Source organism: Spea bombifrons, chromosome 2 (assembly GCF_027358695.1).
Source record: "Spea bombifrons isolate aSpeBom1 chromosome 2, aSpeBom1.2.pri, whole genome shotgun sequence".
In the NCBI taxonomy this organism is placed as follows: domain Eukaryota; kingdom Metazoa; phylum Chordata; class Amphibia; order Anura; family Pelobatidae; genus Spea; species Spea bombifrons.
This window is the reverse complement of record NC_071088.1, coordinates 123,309,629-123,326,243: the sequence shown is the minus strand read 5'-3', so window position 1 is coordinate 123,326,243 and position 16,615 is coordinate 123,309,629. Positions and strand designations below refer to the sequence as shown.

The following is a 16,615-nucleotide window of genomic DNA, read 5'->3' as shown; positions in this document are numbered from 1 at the left end:
TGGATCAGTGTTTCTATATATCCAAAAGTAAAAAAACTAAACAAAACTATGTCGAACTTGTTAAGCTACACCATATATAAAAAAAGGGGAATCATGCATTAACACATAGTTTAAAAAAACCTCTGGTGTTTAGTATATGAAAAACCCTGACCCTAAAGGGGATAAAAGAGAAAATACCTGTTTTTTAATGTGATTATTATAGTAAAAATATATTAGTGATGATTGTTCTCTAACACAGCATGGAGGGGCCTCAGCATCGTGTGTTAAGCTGCAGCCAAGCACTGCACGTAGCCGTAATAAACATAAAATCATACACCCAAACAGCACAGAACTCGCTTCCTGCATGTCGAATTCATCAAAGCGTTCCAAACCTAAAAGTCTTATAGTATGCGAGTACACGGAGCTCTAAACACAAGGACTCTACGGTTTAGAACTCCCGTATAACGACCATGTGGTGAAGACGCTGAAACGCAAGCTATTGTTTTTATCTCAAATGACTCCTCCCAGTGAGTTATCTGCTCTCGGGTGGCAATAACTCTTAGACACTCTTCGGTGTTTATGTCAGTGTGCTTAGAACTCAGTAGCGCAAACCTCTCAGGTCACGTCGAGGTTCGCAGACGCCCCGCCCACTGTGAGACTTGGGGTTCACACTGCGCATGCGTACGTCTCTGTGGGTTTTCGCGCTCTGACAGCTGAGGGTCGGTACGCGCGGGGTTTCAAAGCGCTGCCCGGGGTCCGGTGACTGAGACATGAGTCTGTGGGTGGATAAATATCGGCCGACCTCCATTACCAAGTTGGATTATCACAAAGAGCAGGCAGCTCAACTTCGGAACCTGGTGAGGTAGCTGCGATGCAAGGGCTCGCTCTTAAAGGGCCCAGGTCGTGTAGACGGTTGCTTATCCCTTTTCTGTAAAGGTGACCCGCTAATTACAGAGAATACGTAATTTTATTCATCGATATTAGGACCTTATTTTAACATCATAAAAATACATTAATAATAATAATAATAAAAAGAACCTATGCTAAAATAGAAAAAATAAAATGTGTTCAATCTTGCGTAAGTTTTCTTGTATACTGTAAGTGCCACAAATAAACAATGACCCAATTTATGTTCCGCAGCATCTGATTAGTTATACCCCAGGTATTTTTTGTTTGAGGGCCACATCCATGCTTTACGTAATAACCCATCATACATATTTTTTAACACTATTGACTATTGAAATTTTTTTTTTTACTTCTAGTGGTAAGGGTTTTTTTTTTCTTTCTGTTTTTGCACTGTTCCCAGGGCGGTACGGCTTTGAGGATCTCATACATTTTTTTTATATAAATTTGATTTTTTTATTTGATTTTTTTTTTTTTCTCATTTCTTTGAAGGGGGAAGAATCTGTTTCTCCGTCCCCTCCTCCTGATCACACTGTGATGAGCAAGCAGGACTTTATAGCATTTCTAATTATAATAATTGTGGTCAGCCAGCAAAGGGCCTAGAAAAGACCCTGTTGAGGCGCTCCTATCCTCACGTGAACATTTGGCGGGTGTCCGCCAATCATGTGAATGCCGGTATTGGCCCTTGCGGCAGGCGACGTTCCATGCGATCATTCGGCAGGAAGCCAGCGATGGACAGCCTGATCTCCCTACATGGGAGAAGTGTCTGTGCCGCTGCAACAAAGTCAGGACGTACCTGTACGTCATAATAGGCTTCTTGCTGCAGGTTTTAAGGACATACAGGTATGTCCTAAGGGGACGGAAGGGGTTAAATACCTGTTAAATGTATTTAGCTTATAGAGATTTGTATCAGACACCTGTATATTTTAGCATTGTCTGTAGACACATAAAACTTTCTGTAAACATTCTTTCAGTTCTGCTCCACAAAATAAAACAAAAATCATTAATTGCATGATAAGCAGATCTGACAATGCATTCTTTCCCCTTAAAGAGTTTTTGAGATGCTTTTTATAGTTTCTATGGCAACAGTGTTGGTACCTTTTTTTTTGCCACAAAGCATGTAATTATGAGTGGACCTGTCATCTATAATGTGCTGATAGGGACCATTTCTGATAAGCATAAAGCGTCTGTGTATGTGTGATATATATATATATATATGTGTGCATGTATATATAATGTACATTGTGCTGGAGAAATCAGTAGCTTCAGTAATATAAGAAGTGATATTCGCTGCTCGCATGGTGCCGGAGGTTCTGCACATTCGCTGACGCGGCTTTCCCTGACAGCTGGCTGAGGCAATATATATACGTGAGAAGTTACTGCCTACAGAGTGACTCGACTTATATTTGGGGAGGGTATGGGCCCTAAGCAGCCCGGGAACCATGTTACAATAGCTGATGATTTGCATTCAGTCTAGCCGTGAAGACTTTTCATAAATTAATAATGTGGGCATCCTTGGTCCTGGGAGCGCTGAGCAAGGAATGTATTCCCATCTCAAAGAGCGCCCCATTGATTTTTGTGCTGATTGCGAAGATGTATCTGTTCTCAATAAAACTGCATGACTGTGTGTGGCCCAGACGTTTTTCCTCTGGCATCAGAGCAGTGATATCTAAAATACGAATGAAAAGTGAACACTGATTATAAGTGTTTTCAAAGGGGGGTATCACACTTATCAAAAGAATATGTTAAAGATGCCACTTTCCTTTCATGTCAGTGGAAGTTGTGTCTCTGACAGACGCATCATTTCACCTTTTCCACAATACTTTATCTTGTGGGAATTAATGTATCCGTGACTCTACAAACACCAGAGAAGTATGGAGTCTCTCTCCCCTCTTTAGGGTACAGTGTCCCCAAGGAAAAGAAACCAGAACCAGTTTGAAGGAATGTGGAGGAGACTTGATGCTTGTGTCAGACAAAGTTCTTTCATCTGCATGACGTGAAATCCATTCTCGTCACGTTGGGGAGTCCCTCTTTCCCCCCACGGGTTTACAAATTCATCTTATGAGCCTGAAGCAAACTCCAGATGCGTTGGCCATGTTCAGCCAAACTCACTGGCCTCCCTCTGCAACCCAAGACTGGCACAAGCGTAAACGCACCGACTGTTCATGTAGCCGAGATTTTCGTGCCGCAGCTCACAACTCTTCTGCAGACTATGCCGCCAGAGCCCTGTTCAAGGAACGTGTCTGAAATGTGTATATATTTAACTATATGCTGCCATTGAGTAGTCTAACAGAACGTCTCCCTTTATGTGCTGTTTGCAGGTGCAATGTGGAGATTTTCCGCATCTCCTCGTGTTCGGCCCCTCGGGTGCTGGAAAGAAGACTCGGATTATGTGTTTGTTGCGAGAGTTATATGGTGCTGGAGTTGAAAAGCTGAGGATTGAGCATCAGACTATAACAGTAATTATAATTGTGTTGTGTTTATTATTGGCTGTTTAAGGAATCTGCTGTGGTTCCCTACAGTGTTTTTGTATTATTTTGTCCTTTTGCAATAAATGGTAATAGTAGTTAACAGAAGTAACATGTATTTGTCTGTACTACTGGAATGTACAGTTGATGTAAGAGAACGTGAGCGCCTACAGCAGTGATGTTTAACCCAGACCCTAAAAACATGTCTTGGGTACCGTTCATTGTTTAATGAGCAAAGTCATAATTAAATATAATGTAACATGAAGAGAATAGGTCTAGAAGTTTTATAATAGAACGGTGTTATTGATTTAAGTTTTTTACAAGATTTGAAATGTACATATTGTGTGTGCGCAGTGTTCTTTGTATATAATGTATGTTTTGGTACGCAGCGTAACAAAATTCTGTTCAATTCAGATGGTCTCTTCATTAAAAAAAAAACACAACAGGATACATTTCAGGAGGAGTTAGAGATAGACAATGTGCAGATTTGGCAACTATGTGTGTGTGTCAGAAGTATTAGCTTGGTACCGTTATGTTTATACAGGCCCCGTCAAAAAAGAAAATTGAAATCAGTACCATAGCAAGCAACTACCACCTGGAAGTCAACCCAAGGTACGCGGACGTTCCTTGTTTAGTCCTGTTTTTCAGAGTTTTCCCTCAGAGTGTATCGCAGACATGCGATTATTATTATTGACTATTTAATAAGTCACAAGTACACCACCACACTGGAGTTCTGTGTGGAAACAATGAACAAGGTCTTAAAACGAAATTAATACGAATGCTAGGTGAGTGACCCTTTTAAATCAAAATGAATTACAAGGCAGTAAGTAAAACGTTACTAAATTAGCACACAGAACGGACTAGCTGCACCCCAGAAACCACAACGTACTGTGGATTACAGAGTTTAAAGGGATGCTCTGATGTCCCAAACGCCCCAAGCAATGAAACGTGCATTTTACATACTTTGCAAGTAACTTAACATGCATTCCTTACCTATAAATATATAAAAAGAAGCTACTGTGTACATTTTCCTCCTCTGTCCCCAGTTTGTGCCAGTATTTGGACTGTTGAAACACCCAATCACTAGCAGGCAATGTCTCCCGTTTCTGTGATTTTTTTGTGTATGTGCAAAGGGTCTCATGAGACCCCCTGCAAGCCAGCACTAGAGTTGGCAAGTGGAGAATATAATGCACATATGGACTGGTAAACAGTAGATGTGTTCAGCCAAGGGCCAACCGTATAAAAATATACACATTTTCTATATATATATAGGGTGTGTATACATGTATACGCTCAGTGGATAGCAAGCCAAGGAATTGGGAGACCAATGGGAAAATAGGGCAAACGCATAGTGGGGAAATCTAATGGGGGGAAAAAAACTGTTATCCCCCCCCTCCCCCAGCCTCAGTGTATATGTTCACAACCAGGGTTGAAAAACTTTTTTCCAAGATGTGCAGAAATGCCCCTTTTTCTTGGTGGGAAACAGCAGTAGCACTTGTCAAGCTGTTAGCACATATAATACTCCTTTGTCTTTTTACCCTTAAATAATAGATGATCAGATATGCAAATACATTTATTGGTCTTTTGCTCACATGGTTTAGTGACATTTTTCATCAAGTCTGATTTTAAATGTCAATTTTTTGTATAAGAAAGTCGGCAGAATCTCCTCTTGTGCGGTTGCCTAAGTGGTATTACAGAAATAATTGATTTGTTTAATAATTTAAAATCAAAGCATTTGAAAATGACACGCTTGCTTTTCTTTTTAACTCTAGGCAAGGTGCTTAAGTGTTTGGGTAGACAGATGACTTTTGTAATCTACCTTTTCTGCTTTTATTTCAGCGATGCAGGTAATAGTGACCGGGTAGTGATCCAAGAATTATTGAAGACAGTTGCCCAGTCGCAGCAACTTGAGACAAGTACCCAGAGAGACTTTAAAGGTAGAAATCAAACCTATTCTTCAAATTGATTGAAACTTATTTTAAGTTTTGGACCTGTCAAGTTTGTATTGCAGTAGCATGATTGTGTTCGCATAACTGTTGCTTTCTTTGGGGTATGTAAGAGAGGTGGCAATAAACCCCCAGACCATATGACATCTCTGTGCAACACAGTTAGGGTTTTTTACTGGAACATTTCTACGAATGTCCAACTGCAAGGCACTTTCGCTAACATATTACGATCTGAGAGCAACTCCTTTGAACAAAAATGCTAGATAATGTGTTAAAGTTGTTCTCTTTCATATGGAAAACTACCACAGAGATTTGCTTGCTCTGCTGTGTTAATTGAAGAACCCTTTTGTGAAAATATTTCCTTTGGCATAAGACCATCAGAGAAATGTGCTTATGCTAATTCACAAATGTTCATCTTGAGCAAACAGGACAGTAACCAGAATATCATCATAGTGTATACTTGGTATAAAGATAGATGGAAGGGTTACCCACTCACTTTAAAATTACCATGTGCGTGATTTATTTTTTTCTGCTTCAAATTATTTATACTTTTCCAGTTGTCTTGTTAACGGAAGTTGATAAGCTGACTAAAGATGCCCAGCATGCCTTACGAAGAACAATGGAAAAATATATGTCTACCTGCAGACTTATTTTATGTTGCAATTCTACATCAAAAGTAATCTCTCCAATTCGTAGCAGATGCTTGGCAGTGCGTGTTCCAGCTCCCAGCATTGAAGAGGTACTGATTTCATCTATTGCTTTGTTAAATGTTACATTGTTTTTTTAAATCCTGAAGAAAAGGTTCACTTTTAATTGCATGTATTTTTTTTTTTTTTTTTTTTAGAAACGACATATAGTCCCTCAGTTTAATTATTACTTAGAACAGGGGTGTCCAAGTTTTTTCTGCAGTGGGCCACTTCATCAGAATTTTATACGTGCGCGGGCCGCACTCATTTTTCACTGTGACAAAAAATATGGCCTTTAATAAAATATGCAGATTAAAATAAAGTAAAATGACACAAAACCTTTACTCTTCCTCTCACTGATTTCTGGGCCTAGAAAGTTTTGCGACTACAAATTCAGGATTCCCTAGATTTATTCTAGGGATTAACTAAAATGACCAAAACATTCAGGGTTCACTTAGCCAAAACCCGAAAATGACCCCCACCTTTAAAAATAATAATAAAAACTCACATTTTTAATAAAAGTAGGTAACACACAAAATTAGCAATATGACTTGGCAACCAGTAAATGCTGGCAACCCAGGCAACCAGTAAATGCTGGAACCTAGGCATGATGGGACTGATGATGGGACTGTGATTGCTGTTAGCAATCACACTCCTATCATGCCAAGTCAGCCAGTACATGCTGGTACAGGGTGGCTGTAAGTGATGTGCAGACCCCATACTGCTGGCAGCATCACTACACAAGGGGGGCAGCTAGCTAGGTTTCAGCATGTACTGGCTGACTTGGCATGATAGGAGTGTGATTGCTAACAGTAGTCACAGTCCCATCATGCCTAGGTTCCAGCACTTACACATCCATCCAGTAAATGCTGGAACCTAGGCATGATGGGACTGTGATTGCTGTTAGCAATCACACTCCTATCATGCCAAGTCAGCCAATACACGCTGGTACAGGGTGCCTGTAAGTGCAGACCCCATACTGCTGGCAGCATCAATACACAAGGGGGGCAGCTGGCCAGGTTTCAGCATGTACTGGCTGACTTGGCATGATAGGAGTGTGATTGCTAACAGCAATCACAGTCCCATCATGCCTAGGTTCCAGCACTTACACATCCATGCTATCACACACACACACTCATTTATTCATATAATCATTCATTCACAGATTCATTCCCTCAATCACACACACTCATTCAAACACCCTCCTCACCCCCTTACCTGAACTGCAGCTCCTCGATGCCGCTTACAGACTTCAGCAGGGGGCGCGGCCTCCCTCTGCCTTCTCTGCTAAAGCACAGAGAAAGTAGGATGTCACGTGAACTCCGCTTCCTCTGTGCAGTCCAGAAGACCCTCCCACAAGTAAGTAGCAGGGCTTGAGGTGCGGCTCGCGTAAGATCGGTTGTCCTGGCTGCTGATCTTACGCGGGCCGCACCTCGAGGTCGCATGTTGGACGCCCCTGACTTAGAATAACCCTCGGCTTCTAAAATGCCCCTTTCTGCTGTATTAGTCACCTACTGCACATTCCATTGTTCAAGCATATAAAATGATTACTTTTTATTGCTACATTTTTCTAACTTAACCATTTAATTTTTCTCTAATTCAGAAATTAACACCATACAATAAATACAAATTTACAATAAAGCAATGTCAGCAAGCTAAAATACCAATTCCATCTGAATTACTGCATACCTATTTAGGTTATAGAATCTCATGAAGATCTGAAAAGAATTTATGCTCACACAGCACTTATTTATTTTTTGCAGATTTGTTTAGTTTTGTTCAGTGTATGCAAAAAAGAGGGCCTGCTCCTTCCTCAGGATCTTGCACGCAAGATCGCTGAGAAATCTGGCAGAAATCTCAGAAAAGCACTTCTCATGTGTGAAGCTTGCAGAGTACAACAGTAAGTATACATATAAAACTGTGCCTTTTCATGTTAAAATGTATCATACTAAATGAAACCAGAGCACACGTTTTCTTGTTTAACCTCTTCATGACAATAGCTGATTTTAACACTTTTGCAGTGCTTTTGGTTAGCTATAATTTCTCATTTACTGAACCAGCACAAGTTATATATTGTTTTTGTATTAACAGATTAATATGATTAAAACTTCCAGTGATTAGACAGTCATTTTCTAACCAATCCATTCAAGTGAATATATAATTCCTCTTTAAGAGAGACCAAGGAATATTTAAGGATTGAAACTTTACATCAAGGAAGATGGGCGTAATTCTGCCGTCAAATTCTATGTTTCTTGTTGATCCAATGAAACGCGCGTGATGTTCCAGTTTGTAGAAGAACTGAAGAAAATCTTTTCACGCCAACCTAAGTGGAGTATATATTTTTATATTTAAGTTAGTACAGTTAATGTTTGGAATTAATAATTAAATGCTGCTAGTATCGAGGTCAATATTTTTTTTATACCTTTTACATGTCACTCCTTCTGTAATTGGTTGTCATTACTTTAATATAGATTGATTCAGACTACTCCAGCAGTCTTTGTCTTTGGTGCTTTTTCAGGTATCCTTTCAGTTCTGATCAAGATATACCAGAGACAGACTGGGAAGTTTATGTAAAAGAAACTGCTAATGCTATTGTCAGCCAGCAAACACCCCAAAGGTAATGTTCTGACTACATTCCAGATATCTCTTTCTTCCATGCTTAATTGAACATTCTGATAAATGCATATATATATATATATATATATATATATGCATATAATATATGCAAACATGCCTTTAGTTACACAAGATATAGTATTAGATGTTACAAACTGCATGGCTTCTGTTATATGGCCAACTCTGATGTTGGTCGGCTTCCCTTTCTATTAAAATTTCCTAGATCCTTCTCTAATTGGACTTGTAACATCTTCCTTATTTCAGTCCAAAGTTTGTTCAAGGTGATATGGTTGCCATATCATTGGTCGCTTTGGTGGTAATCTATTAAAATAAAGCTTAACAGCTAGCATTATTTTATAGAATTTCCACAGAATTTATTTTTTAGTGTCTAGAAAATAAGAAATCCAACCTGGAGAGGTCAGGGGTGAATGCATTGTCCCTAGTAGGAATTTGGCCTCATTAATGTAATAAAATGGCGTTTTCCCCAACCCAAGTGCAATATCTGATGTTTGTAAGGGTAACCTGCATTATACAGTAGTAGGAAGATACTGAATTTATGTAGTGTGCATAAACATATCTTATACATAAAGTTCTACATGCTGAGTTCAAGAAACTAGTTCACACTACGGTGCCATGCCTTATGGATCCCCCTACTTGGTCTGGTTTTAGATCTTGCTTTTATTACAGGAAAAAACAGGTCTATTGACGTTAAACGTTGGCTTGTCAGTTTCTTCCATTTTACAGCATGCAGAGCCAATTGAATCAAGCTCTTTGACTTCAGCGGGAGCGCTGCAGGCCATGCATTCATTTACATGCATTGGAGAGAATTTCCTTGAAAATTTGAGCTATTACCAAACTTTTGTTTTATCAGATTCTCAAATGTGTTTTGTTTTCATAGGCTGCTTGAGGTTCGTGGTCGTCTTTATGAACTTTTGACTCATTGTATCCCTCCTGAGATTATAATGAAGGTACCGTTCAAATCTTTGTTTGAATACATAGCTATCACCCTGCCTATTTACAAGCTACTTTACAGGAAATAATTTTACGTCATTTTGTGCGAGATACGTGGTTGGCAACCATGTGTCACATAATTGATTGGCACTGAAAGGGTTAAAGGAAGTACTGTGGCTTAATTTTTGTTTTTGTTACATATACATGTAATGCACATTTCCCATCTCATCTGGCTGCCTGTACAGAAACTAGTAAGCATGAATATACAGGCTTCTAGCACATGCTCCGGTGCACCCTTAAAGTCACTGAAGCAGGAGCTCAATCGCATGCATGCTAGCAAAACATCCGTGTTCAGACAGCATACATGTCATTAGCTGCTGCTGCTACTCCTATTGATTTCAGTATGAGATCCACTGAGCATGCGTCAGAAACATACTGAGGTTTGCTGTCTGCTTTCAGGAGGAGTAGTTAAGGAGACAGAAGTCTAATTTTTCAATTTGCATTTAATCTGAAAATAGGGCTTCAGGGGTCATTAATGTGATCTGTTAATACTTTTGGAACTGCCTGTTTTATGCAATTTGTCCCTAAACTTGAATTCTTGTTTGTGCTGAAACAACATGAGATTACAAGTTTTCTTCTGTGGAGACTTTTTTGCTTAAGGACAATGAAATGCTAAATTACTAGCAGAAGGTAAAAAATAAATAATAAAAACAGCATTTTGTAAAGAATTTTCTAAATCGAAGTACCATTTTATCATTCTAGCAGTAGAATAGAGTTCTAATATTTTGCAAAGTGCCTGTACTGTCACACACTCCTCTACTGAAATAATGAATTATAACGTTAACACGTGTGTTTACTTCTCAGTCGCTCTTATCAGAACTGCTCAATAACTGCGATGGACAAATGAAATGCGAGGTCGTGCAGATGGCCGCTTACTATGAGCACAGACTGCAGCTTGGAAGTAAAGCCATATATCATCTGGAGGCGTTCGTGGCCAAATTTATGGCTATTTATAAGCGGTTTATGGAGGATGGACTTGAAGCTATGATGTTCTAAGCTGCCAATATGACTTCTGTGGTACTTGTGTTCTGTTACCACTGTTCCTTCCTCTGCGCCATAAAATGAAGCACTGCTTCTAATACACGGTCATGCACGTGTTTCAAAGTAATCCCCCCCCCCCAGCGGACCATCCTATTATAGCCACTCAGCCTTTTCTGTTCATTACTGTTCAGAAATAAAGACAATGTTTTTGTAGTTTTCTTGCAGTGCTTTATATTTATTCAAATCATATCTATCAGTTTCATGAGTCAGGGAGGATAAGCTGGCAGAAAACTCCCACTCAGGTCAGCAGGGTTTTGTTTTTAATCAGTTTTGAATGACATTTTCCAATATTGTGTCTATAGAGTTCGGCAAATGTTTGTTCTGACAATATGCTTTAAGCATAATTTCTGCCCTTTGTGTTCTCTGCAGAAAAGAAACACCTGCCAGTAATATGATTGGCTCGTGTTTATTTTCAAATATTTCTTCTTCATTGTAGTACATGACACATACACTGACAGGCATGTGTCACATGCATTTTAATATTATAACTGGATTATAGCACTTGAGCTTGTTTGTGGAAACGCTGCTGTGCAAATTTACATTTCTTTTACTTTATGATCCGCTAACAGAATTCTGACTTTTTACTCAACATGTATTATGCAAAAGGAAAAAGCATGTGTGTATTTCAAGCTTAGCGTTACAAATTGCATTTGCATCTTTGGCTATTTCCCACTCGTCATTTCAACTCAACAGTAGCAAGCGGCTGTTGGCTCTTTAGCAGACTTTTTCACACATCCGCGTCCTTTCATCTAGAATACAGTAAGCACTTTACTTGCGCCTCCCAGAAAAAAAACCCCCATGGCCTGCAGGCAGTACAAAATGCAGCAGCCAGACTATTGACCATGTCACAGAAGACTCCATGCGTTGGCTTCCAATTAAGTGGTGAACATACTTTAAAATTGGCCTGCTGACCTTCAAGCTCTTAAACAATCGAGGTCCGCAGTGCCTGAAAGAGCTTCTGACGTCCTATGTTCCATCTCGGTCCTAGGCATTTAGCCACACTGACTCCGTGCTCTTTAACTCTTTACTGCGTTCAGACATGACAAACCTTTAAAAAGGTCCAGTCAGCTCATCTGACTATCAGAAACTCTTAATTTATATTTCTGTTTATATATTTGTAAAGTGCTTTGAGTCTCACAGGGAGAAAAGTGCTATCAAAATCACAAATTATAATGTATTGTTGTTTGAGAACACTATCATGAGGTTCATGAAATGTGTGTCTAATGCACGAGAGACATTTTTAACCAAATATGCATAATTGGGCAGTTGGAAAACGTGGTATTTTAACGTACCAACGCTGTCTTTCTCACAAGGAATACTGTTCTGTTGATATTTAGTGTTACTCAAGTGTGTCTGCCACAAAGGCACGATGACACTTGCCAGGTTCTGAGGATGTTCTTCATACTTAAGTAAATTGCACCCTTTGTTATAATTTGAGACATTACATGTGGCTCGAGCTATATAGTAAGTGTTTGTACAGTAGTGGTCAATATGGTCACTGTTAATATTTTTTAATAGTTTGTACTACATGCAGTTAATAGAAACTGTAATGGGCACAAAGATGGCACCGCGATACGCAAATCCTTTTTTTTTTTTTTTTTTTATGGCTGACTTGGAACAGAGGTCCTTGTCGTGCCACAAACCTTTTAAATATCATTGCTTCATTGATGATGATTATTACCGTATATGAAGAGGAGGAAAAGAAAAACAACTTAAAGAATTTCATAGCTCATTTAACACATTCCATCCATCAATTGAAATAAAACTCTACAGAGTGTGTGCACTTTTTGGACACAACCATAAAAATCACCGGTGGTAAAATCCGCTCAACTGTATACAGAAAGTCTACAGACAGATGCAGCTACCTCCATAGCTCCAGCTTTCACCGATCCCATGTGAAATAAGGTATTATTCACAGCCAAGCCATCCGTTCTTATCACATAACGTAGAACAGGGCTTGACAAATTTGTTGTGAATCTAGGCGCCAGGTAAAAAAGTTAGGAGCCAGGATTTTTTTAAACTAACAGTTGGTCAGGAGTGATCTGATCATCATCAGCCCAGTTACTAAACTCACAGCATTTGACCTGGAAGCACTCTGGACTTTCAGGTCAGTGCTGTTTTTTTTATTATTATTATTATTATTAACCCTTTCAATGCTGATGTTCCATTGGAGCACAGCATTGACTGATATTTAGTCCCCACAAGGTTGTGGGGACAAATGTTAACCCCTGCAATGCCACAAATGTGTCATACACAATTGTGGCATTGAAGGGGTTAACGCTGCACTGTCGCTCTCAGGGAGCGATCAGACAGCAGGGGAGGGTTGGGGCTGTTGTGTTGTCCACCCTCATGTGGAGACTGAAGAACCCTCTCCCCTGTCCCTGAAGCTGCCTCTGGCAGCTGGGACTCAATTGCTGGTCTATAGACCAGCCATTGCAGGGGGGAGTCTCTGATGACTGCTGTAGGCTTCCATGCCTACAGGAGTCATCACAGGGCTTGTGGGGGCTCGTTTTTGCTGTTGCTGGCCTGTCTGGGCTTCTAGGCAGACCACCAGCAGCAGAGCCCCGTACAAAACGGGAATTAACCCCTAAATGCCGCGATCGCGGCATTGAAGGGGTTAACGCTGCACTGTCGCTCTCATGGAGCGATCAGGCAGCTGGGGGGTGTTGGGTCAGGTCCCCACACTTGTGTGGGGGCCCAATCAACACACAACCCCCTTCCCTGAAGCTGCCTATGGCAGCTGAAAACACGATTGCTGGTTTTGCAGCAACCGCGTTTTCAGCCTACAGGCTCACTCCGTGGGAGTGATCTCAGGCTCGGGGGCGTGCTCGGAGTGGCTGTGCTGTCTGTCCAGACTCCTGGGCAGACAGCAACAGCAGCGCCCCCGTGTGGTGACTCAGCCTCTTACATCCACAATTTTTTCTGGATGTAAGAGGCTGACAAAATCTAGGCGCCAGGACAAAATTCTCTGTCGCCATGGCGACCTGGCGCCTGGGGTTTGTCGAGCCCTGACGTAGAATGTCCAAACCTTTCCTATAAATTATTGTTTAAAGGGGATCTAAAATACAGTGCTGAATACAGTAATGCATGTTATATCACCTAAAGGATGTGGACACCTGACCATCACACCTATATGAACATGTTTGATATCCCCTACCAAAAACATGGGAAAGCTATCCACAAGATTTAGAAATTGGTCTTTTGGCTGAAAGGGCACATATTCCTACAGACAATTTGTCAGGTCACCAAACTTTACACTAGGCCATATGCATTCCAATAGGTAGCTTTGGAACTCTGTAGTGAGTAATGCTACAGCGGACAGTTGCTTCAGCACTCAACAGCACCACTCTATGAGGGTGAGTGAATGGGCTGTTATCACGCAGTTGCCGCAGCCATGATGCGAATCTCCCGTTCCAGCACATCCCAAAGGTGCTCTATTGGATTGAGATCTGGTGACTGTGAAGGCCATTGGAGTTCAGTGAACTCATTGTCATGTTCAAGAAACCAGTTTGAGATGATGTGAGCTTAGTGATATGGTGCATTATCCTGCTGTAAGTAGCCATCAGAAGATGATGTCGTCATAAAGGGATGGACATGGTCAGCAACGATACTCAGGTAGGCTGTCACATTTAAACGATGCTCAATTGGTACTATGGGGCCCAAAGCAGTCTGCGCATTCTCCTCTGACATCAACAAGGCATTTTTGTCCACACAACTGCCGGTCACTGGATATTTTCTCTTTTCCAGACCATTCTCTGTAAACCCTAGAGATGGTTGTGCGTGAAAACCCCAGTAGATCAGCAGTTTCTGAAATACTCAGACCAGTCCGCCTGGCACCAACAACCATGCCACGTTCAAAGTCACTTAAATGCCCTTTCTTCCCCATTCTGATGCTTGGTTTGAGTTTCAGCAAGTTGTCTTGACCGCGTCTACCTGCCTAACTGCATTTGCTGCCATGTGATTGGCTGATTGATTAGCTATTTGTGTTAACAAGCAAATTGAATGATGTACCTAATAAAGTGGCCAGTGAGTGTATATAACCTCTCTCTTTACCTTGTAGCCCTAACCCAGCAAGGGCTATCTTTAGTCTCGGGAAGTTGTCCCTTGCAGTAACCTTGTCCTGAGTACTGCACTGGTCTCCAGTTCCTTGCCTTGACCAAGAATTTGTCTTATCCTACAGTACTGTCGCTCCTGGATCTTGAAACATATGCCAGAGCTCTGCCTCCCCTTTTGTTCCTATATTATGCCTTTGTACTGTCGTGTCATGCCCTGCCCTATACAACAGCCTGCCTTGACTAAGATTCGGTGGTTCCGTCTGGTATCCCGCTTTCTGCCTTCATGTTGTTCAGGTGATTCCACTCTCAGCTGGTTCGCAGTTTAGGACTGACAGCAATCTTAATCAATTCTCTGTTTAATGCAGAAAGTATATGGACCTAGTACATGGCGTTTGATACATCATTTTTAAAAGGCAAATGTAAAGGTCTTAAGAACTCATAGCTTACAATGATACAAAGGAAATGGGCATATTATATACGGTAGTCGATTGGCCATATCACAAAGAACACATGCTTCTCCATCCAAAGGGAACATGTACAAAGACAGAGAATGACGGTAAAATGAAACATTGTGAATACAACATGCAAACGAAAAGCATAAACCCAAATTCCAGCGCAAATGAGTAAAATAAAATAACGAGATAAAAAGATAAGACATATGCATATTTTATTTTACCCTGTCACGGATTGATGCGAGATTGAGTTAAAATTGGGGGGGGGGACCCAGGACTTGCAGCAATCTTGAACCTTGAGGCTCGGCTTCTTTGAGACCGCGGCCATCTTGGTAAACACCGGACCCTCCATAGGAACAAACAGGTTATGGATTTGCAACGCAGAGCGGACGCCTATACCCGTTGTGACAGTCTTTCATTTTGTAATTTTTTTTAATGTTTTTGTGTTTTGCAGCTGATGTAGACCTGTATGTCTAGCCTTGATATTTTGATGGCAACGATACAAAGAATTGTACTTTATATAGTAATGCATTTGTTATTTGACTTTTTTTGTTGACTTTGTAAACTCAGATTTACTAAAGAAAAATGAAAGACGCATCTAAATGTGCAAGTTATTTGTCAGCAAGTGTATTTAGTCTATGAAAACTTTAAGCGTGTACTTGGTATGCAAAACATCTGCTTGAATCAATTCAAAGTCCCCTAATGTGCTGTCAGCATGATTGACATGTTTTAAAGTGACAAGCTGACAGTTTTGGAATATTCTCTTAAATACTACATTTATGCACAGTTTATCTAAGTGGTTGAAATTGTCTTGAAATCTGACAGTCTTTATTCTTTGAAAACTTGCAGCAAACTTTATCAGTCTATACAAAATATTTAATAAAATGTTCTTTCAGTCCAGTTTCATTTAAGATTTAGAATTTTGGGACAAGATTACTACAAACTTTTTTTTTTAAACTTACTTAAAAATAAAATAAATACAGGCCTAAGTTTTTTGCTTCTTATTCAAGGTTTAGACTATAATTTACTATTTTAAAGGGCAAGCTACAAAAAATATTTTTCCTCCTTAAATATACAAAATCCAGGACAGTATACAGTAATATAGTTTAGCATTGACAAAACCTGCTTTTATTTTAATACCCCCCATTACATACCTGGATAAAGCCTGATTCACTCTGTTGTTCCCCACAAGGTGGTACAATAGGGGGTCAGGGTTTTAATATAATGGTTACAGAGTTAAAACCCATACAAATGGCTTATATTCTACTGTATGAAACATTGTGCAAAAATTAGGAAAAAATGGTACAGAAGTTTTGAAATCTTAATCCGACACTAGTAATAAACAAATAATTGAAAATGAAGTATTTTTTCTGTTTTTTTTTGCGGAGTCTATGCAAGAAATCTACAAGCTTAAATGCTATTAAATTGTTATTTGCAATAAAAACAAAAAACAGTAAA

General features: G+C 40.0%; 1 protein-coding gene across 1 annotated transcript; it reads left to right on the top strand.

Annotated features, from left to right (window-relative positions):
* The first annotated feature begins 646 nt into the window (after positions 1–646).
* Positions 647–10,803, top strand: RFC3 (replication factor C subunit 3). Its single transcript, XM_053456359.1, has 9 exons — positions 647–836; positions 3,204–3,341; positions 3,895–3,962; positions 5,190–5,287; positions 5,854–6,035; positions 7,746–7,882; positions 8,501–8,599; positions 9,497–9,566; positions 10,414–10,803. Exons 1-9 carry the CDS (start codon positions 750–752, stop codon positions 10,603–10,605), a joined length of 1,071 nt encoding a protein of 356 aa, XP_053312334.1. The 5' UTR covers positions 647–749; the 3' UTR covers positions 10,606–10,803.
* The last annotated feature ends 5,812 nt before the right edge of the window (positions 10,804–16,615 follow it).